General features: G+C 43.0%; 1 protein-coding gene across 1 annotated transcript; it reads right to left on the bottom strand.

Moving 5' to 3' along the window:
- Positions 1–5,339: 5,339 nt before the first annotated feature.
- Positions 5,340–6,350, bottom strand: LOC114840721 (fish-egg lectin-like). The gene is made up of 4 exons (XM_029124849.2): positions 6,262–6,350; positions 5,930–6,175; positions 5,551–5,768; positions 5,340–5,462 (listed from the first exon to the last, which is right to left on the bottom strand). The coding sequence occupies exons 1-4, from the start codon at positions 6,335–6,337 to the stop codon at positions 5,340–5,342; spliced, it is 663 nt and encodes a 220-aa protein (XP_028980682.2). The 5' UTR covers positions 6,338–6,350.
- Positions 6,351–15,247: the final 8,897 nt, after the last annotated feature.

Raw genomic sequence — 15,247 nt, 5'->3', positions numbered from 1 at the left:
TATTGATTTTACCATAATTGCTATTAAATACATTGCAATTGCAAGTAAATAAACAACTAGTTAGAGTAATCTTAATTAAATAAGGACCTTTATTCCCAGTGTCATACAACTGCCATTATGTCACAATATAATGAAAAAAGTTTAGTAAATACACCAAAGTTTAGACTTTAGTTACTATCAAGCAGCATATAGAACCTTTTTCAGTTTCAATATAATGAACCACTTTATACATATTGAAAACAATATGCATACATTTTAACACAAAATCAAAAATGCCATTCCTTTCTGTATAAGTACTTCAAAGAAACAACTAAATAACATAATAAACACATGACAGGAAACAGTACAAATATGGAAATACATCAGTTAGATGTAAATGCCACATGCATATTACCAACTACAATTTTGTCATTCTTGTAAATATATTTACATGTATTTAATATGAAAAATATAAGAATATTTCTAAAATCGAATTTGTAAATATATGTATGAAATATAGGGCCATACATTAGTAATATGTATAATACAATAGTATATTTAAAAAATATATATATTGGCACATATTAAAAATATATGTTTTTGAAACACAGCTCTGGCAAAAATGTAGAAAATGTATTTATTATTATATCATTTTCCTTTTCTGTTAGAAGGCCTTTGTGTTTGCTTGAAACATTACATATACTCAACAACTTGTCTTTCCCTGCCAGCAACCCATGATGTCTCTATTTGTGTGCAGTAATGCATGGGATGTCGGCCATCAATGTGTGGTAGACTAAGCCTTGGGCCTAGCAGAGACCACTAGAAGAAGTCTCTCTTTTGGGGGTATGTCTTAATAGCAGCAGTGGGGCTCCTGCTCCTTATATTATAGAGGTGAACAGGACTATTATAGAAGTTGAGTTAGCAAAACCACCAATAGTAACATGCCCCTGCTGCCGTGTGTGAGCTTTCACCAAGTTGTCTGGGCAACCGACATTCTATGATTACCTATGATTCCTGGATTTACATCTGTATGCAACCTTGCATTCACTAGGCTACGTCATGGCAACAGCAATTCTTTGTATGTACATTTTTGCAAGTGCTGATGTTGTCACCTGTACTGTTGGAAGAGAATATAAGCTTGAACCTGAAATGCCATTATTGTCAGAACTGAAAGGAACCCAAACGCAGACCAGATGAGTGCAGTGCGAAAATCTATTTAATATGAAAGGGGGAGATCGGGGAAGGTTCGAGGGCAGGAGTAGGTGCAGGGTAGTCGTGGACAAGCAGAGGTTTGGTACACGGGCTGGTGGCGGAGGCACAGGCAGGGAGTAGGCAGAGTAGTAGTAGACGGGCAGGAGGTCGGTACACGGGCTGGCGGCGGAGGCACAGGCAGGGAGTAGGCAGAGTAGTAGTGGACGGGCAGGAGGTCGGTACACGGGCTGGCGGCGGAGGCACAGGCAGGGAGTAGGCAGAGTAGTAGTGGACGGGCAGGAGGTCGGTACACGGGCTGGCGGCGGAGGCACAGGCAGGGAGTAGGTAGAGTAGTAGTGGACGGGCAGGAGGTCGGTACACGGGCTGGTGGCGGAGGCACAGGCAGGGAGTAGGCAGAGTAGTAGTGGACGGGCAGGAGGTCGGTACACGGGCTGGCGGCGGAGGCACAGGCAGGGAGTAGGCAGAGTAGTAGTGGACGGGCAGGAGGTCGGTACACGGGCTGGCGGCGGAGGCACAGGCAGGGAGTAGGCAGAGTAGTAGTGGACGGGCAGGAGGTCGGTACACGGGCTGGTGAGGGTCGTCAGGAGATTCCTATAATCCCAGGGAGACAAGATTAATTGAGATCGAATAGCAAGGCTATCTCAGGAATTAATCATGAGGCGTAACACATACGAATGTGGATCAAAGATCCGGCAGGGACGGGTCGTCAGGGCTCCTCAGATATACAGCCGGTGATGAGCCAAGCGGGAACAGGTGTGTGATTGGTAAGAGGGAACAGCTGGTACCAGCTCTATTCCAAAGAGTGACGCCACGCCCCTTAATGCATTGCCCCGACATCCTGGAGAAACCAAAACACGGCACTTCAAGGGAGGAAGGACGTGACAATTATCAGAACAACTGTCATGACACCACCCTGTGTTGGTCTCTGTACTTGTACTCATTTTGTTCCCGTATATATGATTAAACCTGAAATAATTAACTGTTATGCTAATGACTGAAGGAGTTTTTACTTGATACATTTCGAACATTTTCCATCTTCCACAGACCACTAGACCTTTTTCTTTCCTTTCCAAAAAAGTTGAAAAGGAAAGTTTTGAGTGAAGAACAGAAGTGTTCAATTTGCAGTGGTCTCTTAATTTTAACCCTTCTGTTCCTCACTCAAAACCTTCCTTTTTAACTTTTTTGGAAAGGAAAGAAAAAGGAGCAGTGGTCTCTTCATTTTATTCGGAGCTATATATGTCAATATACAGTTGTGTTCATAAGTTTGCATACCCTGGCAGAAATTTTTAAAATCACTGATCAAGCAAAAACACTGTATTTTATTTAAGGATAGTGATCATATGAAGCCATTTACTATCACATAGTTGTTTGGCTCCTTTTTAAATCATAATAAAAACAGAAATAATCTAAATGGCCTTGATCAATAGTTTACATACCATTGAATGTTTGGCCTTGTTACAGACACACAAGGTGACAAACACAGGTGAAAATGGCAATTAATGGTGAATTGTCCACACCTGTGGCTTTTTAAATTGCAATTCGTGTCTGTATATAGTCAATGAGTTTGTTAGCTCTCACATGGCAGGATAGATACTGAGCCATGTGGAGTAGAAAAGAACTGCATAACAAGGTAATGGAACTTTATTGCAGATGCCAGTCAGTTCTGTTCAATCACTTATTAAGAAGTGGAAATTTTGGGGACCTCTTGATACCAAGCCAAGGTCAGGTAGACCAAAAAAGATTTCAGCCAAAACTGCCAGGAGAATTGTTCGGGATACAAAGAAAAACCCATAAGTAACCTCTGAAGAAATATAGGCTGCTCTGGAATAAGACGGTGTGATTGTTTTAAGGAGCACAATAAGGAGCACAATATGACGACACTTGAATAACATAAATGAGCTGCATGGTCGAGTTGCCAGAAAGAAGCCTTTACTGTGCCAGTGCCACAAAAAAGCCCACTTACAATAAGCACGACAAAACCTTGACATGCCTCACAGCCTCTGGCACATTGTAATTTGGAGTGACGAGACACAAATAGAGCTTTATGGTCGCAAGCATAAGCGCTATGTTTGGAGAGGGGTTAACAAGGCCTATATTGAACATAATACCATCCCCACTGTGAAGCATGGTGGTGTCTCACTGATGTTTTGGAGGTGTGTGAGCTCTGAAGGCACAGGGAATCTTGTGAAAAATGATGGCAAGATGAATGCAGCATGTTATCAGAAATACAGGCAGACTATTTGCATTCTTCTGCACAAGAGCTGAGCATGAGACGCTCTTGGACATTACAGCACGACAATGACCCTAAGCACAAGGTCAAGTTGACCCTCCAGTGGTTACAGCAGAAAAAGGGGAAGGTTCTAGAGAGGCCATCCGACCTTAATATCATCAAGCCACTCTGGGGAGATTTCAAACATGGGGTTCATGCAAAACAACCAAAGACTTTGCATGACCTGGAAGCATTTTGCCAAGACGAATGGGCAGCTATACCACCTGCAAGAATTTGCGGCCTCATAGACCACTATTACAAAAGACTGCACGCTGTCATTGATGCTAAAGTTGGCAATACACAGTATTAAGGACTAATGGTATGCAGAACAGGGGTCAGTTCATTTTTTTCTTTGTTGCCATGTTTTGTTTTATGATTGTGCCATTCTGTTATGACTTAGAGTTTAATGTGAATCCCATAGGAAATAAAATAATTGTGTTTTGCCTGCTCAGTCTCAGTTTTCTGTACAAATGAAACATATATTACCAATTCTCCAAGGGTATGCAAACTTTTGAGCACAACTGTATAATACTTCTGTGTGGGAAATGATTAGCCATAACATTATGACCACTGACAGGTGTTAGAAATCAGCCGTTTCATATAGTGGTTGAAATATTGATTGCATACCTGATCGTCAAGGGAGAGAGTAATTGAATAATTCATTGCAGCATTTGATAATCTCTTGTTAATGAGCTCACAGACTTGTTACTCGGTCTTACAAACTCAATCTCATCTCAAAGAAACTTCATTTGCAGGAAAATGGGGAGGGTAAGGATCTAAGCGACCAAGGCTCCTTGATGGCCAAGGCTCCTTGATGGCCAAGGCTCCTTGATGCAGGGGGGAGCGTGTGGTTCGATCCAACAGCCAAGCTACTGCCAGATACCACAGCACACCTTCAGAGGTCTAGTGGAATCCATGCCTTGATGGGTCAGGGCTGTTTGGCGGCAAAAGGGAGTCACAATATTAGGCAGGTGGTCATAATGATATGGCTTATCGGTGTATACCTAGGTACTTCATTGCTGTCCTAGTAGGCTATCATCGGAATGTTAATTTCTTAACAGATATTTCTGTTTGATGTGAATGCAGGCACAAAAGTATTGCTTTCAACTGCCTAGCTTGCTTGATCCTTGAGATAACATCACTCAGGAACAGATCAGAATGTCACTGATTGAATAGGGGTCTATTCTACAGGACTAGTCTTGGTCCCTTTATGTTTGCTAATCAACCCCCACGACATCAGGTTGAGATATGAACCAGAGTGAGGTATGGGAAATCGCTTGAATTTTCCTCAATTCTGCATGAGTTTTTGCTCTTGCAGCATCTCCAGAAACCTTTTATCTTTTGTACTGTAATTTTAATAATTTCTTCATATATTAAATTCATTTGTTACATTAATTCATTGACTATTTGGAATCATTTTTAAACGGGTCAAAAAGCCTGTTCCTTCAACACTAACCGGCAGGAATCAGAGACAAACAAAGGAAGCAGATAGCGAGAGGGCAGTAAGAGGGCCGTAATACATTATAAACTAGAGACTGGTATCCTATCTGTCTTTCCTTTCCAACCGGACCTGAGAGTCTAAACCATCTCCCCATCCACACTTACCAATGATGTTCCCCAAGGTGTGGTTCTACGGCCTCTGCTGTTCTCTTTGCACGTACACTGTGTCATATTCTCACTTGGTCTTTGATTTCTATTCTTACCCTTCCCTGGCAGGTGCCTTACCCATCCAAGCATCTGCTTGGATGTTGGCCCCCCACCTCAAGCTCAACAAGACAGAGCAGCTCTTTTTCCATGGGAAAAACAGGTAGCAGGTACAGGTAGCAGCACTCCACAGTGGCATATGAAGAAATAAAATGAAGGGGACGACACTGTAACCTTACCTGGTATAAATATCACCCACAGAGTTGACCCCAAAGACACTACCGTCTGTTGCCACCTCAATCATGGAAAGCATGCCATCAATGTTACTCCACCCACTGTATTGGCAGTCTCGATCAAGCTGAATACATGGTAAAGACTGATGAGACACTTTCACTTGTTTGGATGACTAATAAACATACACATATATATATATATATATATCTTACATTCATGAAGATGATCGATTCATCCTTGTTGACTGCCCAGCACCCAAAGGGTCCGCAACTGTAATATTTCACACTTCCTGGAAATTGTTTCCAAGGAAGGGGAGAGCCAGGACCCTTGTAACCAATAGCGGCACTGCTTTTTAAACAGAAGGGTACATTTTGCATGTTGGCACCCACAATAAATTGGTCACCCCCAGCATCCACCTGCTTCAGAAAGCCTGAAGACCGAAGACAGACAACCAAGACACTGAATTAGTACTTTGAAGAACTTCAAAACAATTAACTTCTGAACCTCATGATACTTAATCAGTACCTGGCTGGTAACAGGAAAGCTAAATAGCAAATGCCCTTTGGATCAGAACTGAACAGTGCCACTTACCTTCAGCATGCACCCATTTACCCTCCAAGTACTTAAAGATTCTATCAGTCCTGTCAACACACCAGGTCCCTGCTGGTCCAACAGTGATATGCTTCACAAATCCAGGAATCCGGATCCATTCGTCTTGGATGAATCCACGTTGTAGGTAATAGGGAATTTCATTTGTGTCGGTGGCCACCACATGTCCCTGGCCTGCATCGATCTGCATCAGGTTCTTGATGTTCTTCACCTCCTTACAGTTCCATGCTATGGAAAAAGACATGAGTACAAGACAAACACATGAAAGACCAGGACAAACATAGTATGGAAACAAGCTTCAGATTGTTACTCACCATGAGTGGCTGTCAGCAGACTGAGGATCAGAACAACTAAAGCAATGGCTCCCACAATGTCTCTATAAAGCTGCATGATGACTTATGGTGTTTACCACACTTCCCAAGTCTTGAGCTGGTAGAGCCCATCACACAAAAAGTCAAAGTTTATATTTTATGAGTAATTGGTCTTTTGACCAATCAGCAGTAAAAAGAAATACCATAGAGTGGTTGGAGGACAAGATGGGGCCAGAGTTCTAGCATGGATTTGAATGTAGTCAGCTGGGTGGGATTTCAAACTTCATTCGTTGAGCACTTCTGTAGATCCGGTTGATCATTGGCCAATACCTCTTGATGACCCGGATGGATAAGCAACTATACAGAAATTGCTACTTCAACATGAACATGGCCTCAGTGGTGCTGCCCATCCAGATATCATAATGGTATGTTTACATTGATAGGACCTCTTTTCAACTCTATGGTAAATATCTGATGTGATCGGTCAGAAGACCAGTTAAGCTGCATTTACACAGGCAGCCCAATTTTTAACTATACATCCATAATTAAGCCGTTGGCCATATTTGGCCACTTGAAAACAAAACCTAATATTAAATAAAATGAGTCATTAAAAACCCACAACATTTCTAAAGTTGCATAATGTATTTCATATAAATGATGATAACAAAGGTAATCACCCCATAAATTGCTTGCAGTTTGTTTCAGGTCCGGTTACACCATCCAAATTGGATTTTGGTTTCGACGTTGACTAGGCCATTTCAAAATGACACACTTGATTGTTGATGTAATTCATAGTGGCAAATGCCAAACAATGCATTCCACAATTAGAACCCAATACCAACAGACAAGAACACTGATAGCAAGATAAGGTTCTTTGGATCCCTGATAGTTTTTTTCAAAGGAGGGTCCATTTGGTTTGAGGATGCTTGGCTGCCTCAGTAACTGGACAACTTGTCATCACTGAAGCCTGCATCTTTCAACACTTTCATTTATTGATTTACCTTATATTCTGTTAACTATTTTGTGTTGTTCTTGTAGGAGTTTCAGCTAATTATTAACTATTAATTTCAATGCATTCATTGCTTAGCTAAGCAAACATACTGTATGAGTTTACATTTGGTACCTGAGGTATACAAAATGACATTAATGTTGTTCTGGTTCTTATAACACTGCTCACCCAACCTAAGTAACTAACTCTGCTCTCTCAGAACAATCTCCTCGACCTTAAACAGTCAGGCTTCAAGACATGCCACTCGATCAAGACTTTTCTTCTCTATATAGCCAAAGCTCTTCCCAATGCTTAAACAAACTCTGTTCTTATTCACCTAGATCTACCAACTAACTTCGGTACTGTAAACCTGCCCAGGCCGCAACTCACTGTTGGTTTTCCCCAAGGCTTGGTTCTTGGTCATGTTCAGTCAATACACAAAGTTATTTGGCACTGTCATATTGTTGAATGTAGCTATGCAGATGACACTATTGTTCTGCTTCCCCCTACTGACACCTTCCTTGGATGTTGGCCCACCACTTCGAGCTCAACCTCAACAAGATGGTGCTGCTCTTTTACTTTTTTGCTACAATCCATAGTGCCTGGCTACAAGGCAACAAGGTTAGCTTGCCCTGCCTACCTTCAAGACATGCACTGACTTCTGCCAATAACTGACTGGAGTGTACTCAATATTAGTGAGTTGTTTGTTCCACCTTATTTTGTAAAATGTATGCATTATATTTAAGTCACTCTGGATACGAGCATCTGCTAAATTACTAAACTGTATCCATTAACATGGCACATCAACTTCCTCACTAAACTTTCTTGGTGATTTAAATTTGCTAATATCTATAAGTTTAAAGAACTGCCGACTACATGCCACTGAACTATAATGTTAGGTCTACAGTTATATGTCGTGGAGCTCCGCCCCCAAGAGGGGCTTTAGCTCCTAGTGGTTTACCCTGGCCGCCTCAGCGGCTGTATTTAAAACTTGTTATGCAAGATGCGTCAGCCAATCAGGGCACACCTGCCCCTATATAGGACCTGTGAGCCCAGAGAACGCCCTCCCTTTTTATTCAGCAAATCCTTGCTGAGTGCTTACTGATTACTCTACTTCAGCCTGATAATTTTTGCCGTCGACGTTCTTTAGCTCCGGGTAGATGATGATCCAGTTGTTGGCAGACTGTTCGTGGTCAGTTCCGCCCAGGCAGGATGCACTGTCCCAAGCGGAGGGCTTGATTCTACACCTTCTATCGCTCTCAGGAGCTCTCAGGGTCTGGCCCTGGCATTTCTATTTACTAGACGTGTCTCCGTCTTCCCTTGTTCTTTCGGTCCTTGGTGCGGCTGCCCAAGATCTCTGAACTCGGTTAAGGAATCACATGCTTTGCATTGATTCTATCCTCTCCTTCTCAATGCTGGACCCTGTGGTTTGTTGGCTTAGGGTTATTGTCACTGTCTACCGATACACTTGGTGTAGGTTTGCCTCCTCCCAGGGGTGTTCCCTAACATTTCATATTTTTTTGTATTCTCATGCCTCTCATCTCGTGATGTGTGGTGCATGGGTATTTTCTGTTGTGTTTGTGTGGAACGGATACGTTTCCCTCTCGCTTGAGCTCAACTTCCTTTCTCCCCGGGGTGGCCTATGTGTTCATGGGCCTACACTAAGGGGGATTCCATCATTACACATTCGATCATCCCTTTCTGACCTTGTCAGCTGTCAGGGATGTTATCGTCTTGGGGTTTTTGGGGTCGGTTTTTACTGGACCCTGTGAGCTTACTGGTGTTCCGGCAGGGAGTACATCTTTGGCTCGCTTCCTCCGCCGTGAACCACTAGGAGCTAAATCCCCTCTAGGGGGCGGAGCTCCATGACATATAACATTAGTTATCGGGAATGTAACTCCGGTTATATGAGTGGAGCGGAGCGGAGCCCACTAAACCTGTTGCCCTGCCATCCCACAAGTAATGCTGAATAATCTCGGGAGGGTGTTCTCTGGGCTCACGGGTCCTATATAGGGGCAGGCGTGCCCTGATTGGCTGACGCATCTTGAATAATGAGTTTTCAGTACGGCCGCGGATGTGGCCAGGGTAAACCACTAGGAGCTAAAGCCCCTCTTGGGGGCTCCGCTCCACTCATATAACCAGAGTTACATTCCCGGTAACTAACGATCTACAGTCTAACAAATTCTAATAAACACCAAGCTTGTTACTTCAAATATATTTTCCCTATTTAAAAGTCCCTATTTACATCTGCAGTTGTCAAATTCTTATTCAGATTGCCAGCAGAAAAAATCAAGAGAAGTAGTTTTAACAAGGCGGACTCACTCCATCCGCTACTGGCTGCCAGAGTCCGGAACTCCAATGCATAATCTGCTGCCGTTCGTTCTCCCTGTCCGATGTCACACAGCTGGTCCCCCACACTACGCCCGGAGAGTGGGTGGTCGAACACCTCCCTAAAGAGGTTCAAAAACTGATCCAGGGTTTTCATCTCGGGGCTGTCAGCAGACCACAGGGCGGTGGCCCAATCCAGGGCTTTACCAGTCAGGAGGGAGATGATGAAGTGGATCTTATCAGTGTCCGTGGTAAAGGAATGGGCGTGGTGCAAGAAGTAGATGGAGCATTGAACGAGGAAGCCTTTACAGTGACCGGGATCCGTCGTATTTCGCCGGGACCGCCATAGATGGGCAAGCAGCAGGTGGACTGGTCTGGCCAGACGAAGCAGCAGGAGCAGTGGTGACCTGATGGAGGAGGCGACACAACTCCTTGATGCGGTCCTCCTGTTGCTGTAAACGGTGGAGTAGCTCCGCTGGATCCATGCGTTAAGGTGAGGTATTCTGTAATGAATGGGGAAAGGGAGAGGGAGAGAGGCTGGTTCCAATCGCGGAGCAGTGTTGTGGAAATTCTGAAACCTCTGATGCATTCTTACTGATTAAAGGACAGAGTCCCATTGTTTGGATGTGAAAATGAATGTGTTAGAGAGGGATCTGGTATTTGTCCTAGGGGGCATTCTTGATTGGTAACAGTAGATATTAGGGTTAATCGTAAATCTGTAGGTTGTCCAGATGCTTTAGGTCCCCCTCAAGGGTTGAGGAGGATACCCAGATGGGGAGGACAACATGTGACTTAGGACATGAACAGAGGGAATGAGTTGTATTGACATAAGACAGACGGGCAGCATCTTACCACACCCCTTTTCCTCCCTTATATACTGATAATTGACCTGTATTGAGTTAGAGACTCCTTGGACGATTATGTTTGTGTTTGACGCTACTCTCTTATTTGCAAAGAATTTTGTCTCTGTTTCTTACTCCTTTAAGATCAATCAAATGTATTTATAAAGCCCTTTTTACAACAGCAGTTGTCACAAAGTGCTTTACAGAGACACCCGGCCTTAAACCCCAAGGAGCAAACAATAGTAGTGTTGAATTTCAGTGGCTAGGAAAAACTCCCTAAGAAGGCCGAATTTTAGGAAGAAACCTAGAGAGGACCCAGACTCAGAGGGGTGACCAGTCCTCTTCTGGCTGTGCCGGGTGAGATATTATAATAAATAAATTTCCCTGGGCTTAATCCAGAGTCTATTTGATTTTAGACTAGGTCAGAAGTATGACCAGGTGGACAAGGACAGGGACAGCAACGGGCCCCCTAAACCAGGTAATCCGCAGGTGTGGACCAGGACCTCATCTCCTCCTAAAATTTAAAACTGGAGGAGACTGAGAAAAGTTAGTAGTGCATTCCTCATATCCCCCAGCACAATAATATAGCAGCGTAACACCTTGGAACTGAGACGGTCGAGTGTCGATCGATGGAATTGCCATCACAGCAGGCGGTTTATAAGGGAGACAAACTCCCAGTAGGGCAAGGCGAAGAACGGTCGTACAGGCTAGGGTCAGAATCACAAGATACGAAACAATACAAAATCACAGGGCTAGAGACGAAGTCGAAGAGCAGATCAGGCGAAGGTCAAAACACGAGAATCAATACCACGATAACACTAGGCACCGGCGAAAACAGAAGGCTCAGTAATGAATGACAACATGACCTCACAAAGGGCAGGGAGAACTGAACCACACTAAATAGGGGCATAAACTAGACACAGGTGGAGGCACAGGTGCTCAGAATGAGGGTGATTGGGATCTGACTGGGGTGCGTTCGTGTGCCGTGGAGTTAGGGGTGCGTTCGTGTGCCCTGGAGTTAGGGGTGCGTTCGTGTGCCCTGGAGTTAGGGGGGCGTTCGTGTGCCGTGGAGTTAGGGGTGCGTTCGTGTGCCGTGGAGTTAGGGGTGCGTTCGTGAGAGGTGGAGCGCGGAGGACATCACATGTATAACTAGTAAAAATATTAATAGCAAAAGTTGTCGATGGGGGGCAATGGAAGAAGACTGTGTTTTGTCCGCCAAGTGGGTGTTCCCATATGCAGTGACGACACGTGAAAACTATCAATTTAAGAATGATTCTCTTCTCGGCATAGACCCTACTTATGCATACGACGTAGACCCCACTTACTGTTTCCTCTGGTTTGAGCGCAAGTTCACACAAAAGAGGTGTTCAGATATTTTGATTTCACTAGAGATGTGACACCTTACATGCCCTTTTATAGAGGTAGGCTACATCTGTACACAGGCCAATTAATTTGTTTAAAAGCAATAGTCTATTAAATAAATAAATGAAAGTGAACAAATTATAGTGTAGCCTAATATGTGTTCAATCCTTATTAGGGATGTGTCTATGAAAAAACTAAGCTGTACATTGTAAACCATGTTAGACTGGCACAGCTATAACATAAAATGCATGTGAAACATTAGCGTTCACTGCCATAATAGTTAAAACAATATTGCGTAGATAAAAAGCAGGTGCATTTTGTGTCTTTCTTATAAATTGTGTTTGATAGCCTAGGAGAGACCTGGGCATTGTCATAGGGTCTTCTACCCTGAAACTAAAAGTCTTTGAGTCGTACAGTTGGACAAATATTAGCATATTCATAAGGGGTTTTCTAACTTTGTTTTGAGTTGTCTAGGTCAAAACATCAGGTGATTACAAATGGTATTTTTTCCATACACTTTGTGTGACAAGGTGAAGGTTATCTATCATTTTATGTTAAGTTTGAATGGCTGTGTCAAGCTATGTGCTCAGGGCAGCATAATTTGTCATAACATTCTGGTCAGGGCAACACTGATTGTGGGGCATGTTGTTACATGTGACAACTTACCCCATTACATTGTATTCCTCTTTAATTCATGAAAATATTGTAAAACAGATGACTTGGTGGTGTAATGGTAGTGCTATGATGATATATAACATTATATTTTCCCTAATAACATGATGGAGATTTGGTGGAGCAATGGTTAGGGCACTGGGATTACAGTGGGGAGAACAAGTATTTGATACACTGCCGATTTTGCAGGTTTTCCAACTTACAAAGCATGTAGAGGTCTGTAATTTTTAGCATAGGTACAGTTCAACTGTGAGAGACAGAATCAAAAATCCAGAAAATCACATTGTATGATTTTTAAATAATTAATCTGCATTTTATTGCATGACATAAGTATTTGATCACCTACCAACCAGTAAGAATTCTGGCTCTCTAAGACCTGTTAGTTTTTCTTTAAGAAACCCTCCTGTTCTCCACTCATTACCTGTATTAACTTCACCTGTTTGAACTTGTTACCTGTGTAAAAGACACCTGTCCACACACTCAATCAAATAGACTCCAACCTCTCCCCAATGGCCAAGACCAGAGAGCTGTGTAAGGACATCAGGGATAGAATTGTAAATTTGCACAAGGATGGGATACAGGAAAATAGGCAAGCAACTTGGTGCGAAGGCAACAACTGTTGGCGCAATTATTAGAAAATGGAAGAAGTTCAAGATGACGGTCAATCTCCCTCGGTCTGGGGCTCCATGCAAGATCTCACCTCGTGGGGCATCAGTGATCATGAGGAAGGTGAGGAATCAGCCCAGAACTACACAGCAGGACCTGGTCAAGGACCTGAAGAGAGCTGGGACCACAGTCTCAAAGAAAACCATTAGTAACACACTACGCCATCATGGATTAAAGTCCTGCAGTGCACGCAAGGTCCCCCTGCTCAAGCCAGTGCATGTCCAGGCCCGTCTGAAGTTTGCCAATGACCATCTGGATGATCCAGAGGAGGAATGGGAGAAGGTCATGTGGTCTGATGAGACAAAAATAGAGCTTTTTGGTCTAAACTCCCCTTGCCGTGTTTGGAGGAAGAAGAAGGATGAGTACAACCCCAAGAACACCATCCCAACCATGAAGCATGGAGGTGGAAACATCATTCTTTGGGGATGCTTTTCTGCAAAGGGCACAGGACGACTGCACCATATTGAGGGGAGGATGGATGGGGCCATGTATCGCGAGATCTTGGCCAACAACCTCCTTCCCTCAGTAAGAGCATTGAATATGTGTCGTGGCTGGGTCTTCCAGCATGACAAAGACCCGAAACACACAGCCAGGGCAACTTAGGAGTGACTCCGTAAGAAGCATCTCAAGGTTCTGGAGTGGCTTAGCCAGTCTCCAGACCTGAACCCAATAGAACATCTTTGGAGGGAGCTGAAAGTCCATATTGCCCAGCGACAGCCCTGAAACCTGAAGGATCTGGAGAAGGTCTGTATGGAGGAGTGGGGCAAAACCCCTGCTGCAGTGTGTGCAAACCTGGTCAAGAACTACAGGAAACGTATGATCTCTGTAATTGCAAACAAAGGTTTCTGTACCAAATATTATTTTCTGCTTTTCTGCTGTATCAAATTCTTATGTCATGCAATAAAATGCAAATTAATTACTTAAAAATCATACAATGTGATTTTCTGGATTTTTGTTTTAGATTCGTACACTACATTTAACGTGTTAAATTAGAAAGAGATTACTGTAGGGACCGATTGGGACAAACTACCTGGTCATAAAATTGTGTCTCGACATTTTGTAAAAAATTAACATCACGCCAAGTATGAATATTTAGCTAGATACCATGAAGCATTGTGTTAAACTGACTAACGTTTCTTATTAAGTTTACTTCCACTACAAATAGCATCTATGAACTGTATGGCTTTTGCCACTGGCTGTTTTAACAGCTTATTAGCCAGTAATAGGCCTACTAGTATCTACTTACTACTTGGAATAGTAATAAGAATTGAGCAATTGCTAGCATGACTGAAGATTAACTTTACACTGCCATAGCTATTTCATTTCATGTTACAACATCGTTAGTTTTTCTTCCATCTGGACAACGGGATTTTTTCCAACTAGTGGATTTTAGGCTGGACAATTTTTTGGTTGTGAGCCTAGGAAGTACAGGATTGAGAGGGGGTGTTTTTTAGGGGTTGGGGTAATAATAGACCTAAGTGTTTTGATTTGTTTCGGTCGGGCATGACCGGAACCGGATGGAAATATAGATGTTGTTTATGGCTATGTAGGGGTGGGAGTGAGTGTTTGTAAGCTGCTGTCATGGTAAGGGACCATGGGAAAATCATGATTGGGGATATTGTGTAGTGGTCCTTGAGGTTCCAAGCGCATCCAGACGATACACTTGTGGTGTTAAACATAATACTGTGGTTTAACTTAGTGTGCTCCGTTGTGCTGAGGTGTGTACAAGCTTGGGTGCTCTTTACAGTGGTGAGAAGTATTTGATACAGGTTTTCCCACTTACAAAGCATGTAGAAGTCTGTCATTTTTATCGTAGGTACTCTTCAACTGTGAGTGATGGAATCTAAAACAAAAATCCAGAAAATCACATTGTATGATTTTTAAGTAATTAATTTGCATTTTATTGCATGCAAGTATTTGATACATCAGAAATGCAGAACATAATATTTGGTACAGAAACTTTTTGTTTGGAATTACAGAGATCATATGCTCGGTTACAGAGACGGTTGCCTTAGACATATGCTCAGCATCATTGATTTTATACAGAAAACTGCAACACAAAGAATGTGTTCCGAACTAAGAGCATGTCCACCATGTATCATAGGAACAATATGAGGGCTGAGAATATTTT

Source organism: Esox lucius, chromosome 13 (genome assembly GCF_011004845.1).
Source record: "Esox lucius isolate fEsoLuc1 chromosome 13, fEsoLuc1.pri, whole genome shotgun sequence".
NCBI classification, from domain to species: Eukaryota; Metazoa; Chordata; class Actinopteri; order Esociformes; family Esocidae; genus Esox; species Esox lucius.
The sequence above is the reverse complement of the archived record's forward strand: the minus strand, read 5'-3'. Positions and strand labels throughout refer to the sequence as shown.

Excerpts from the sequence above, each read along its gene's own strand:
- LOC114840721 (XM_029124849.2), bottom strand. The coding sequence starts at position 6,337 with ATGCAGCTTTATAGAGACATTGTGGGAGCCATTGCTTTAGTTGTTCTG. Across the intron at positions 6,176-6,261 it reads TCTGCTGACAGCCACTCATG|CATGGAACTGTAAGGAGGTG; the intron begins GTGAGTAACAAT and ends CTTTTTCCATAG. Across the intron at positions 5,769-5,929 it reads TAAATGGGTGCATGCTGAAG|GCTTTCTGAAGCAGGTGGAT; the intron begins GTAAGTGGCACT and ends TTCGGTCTTCAG.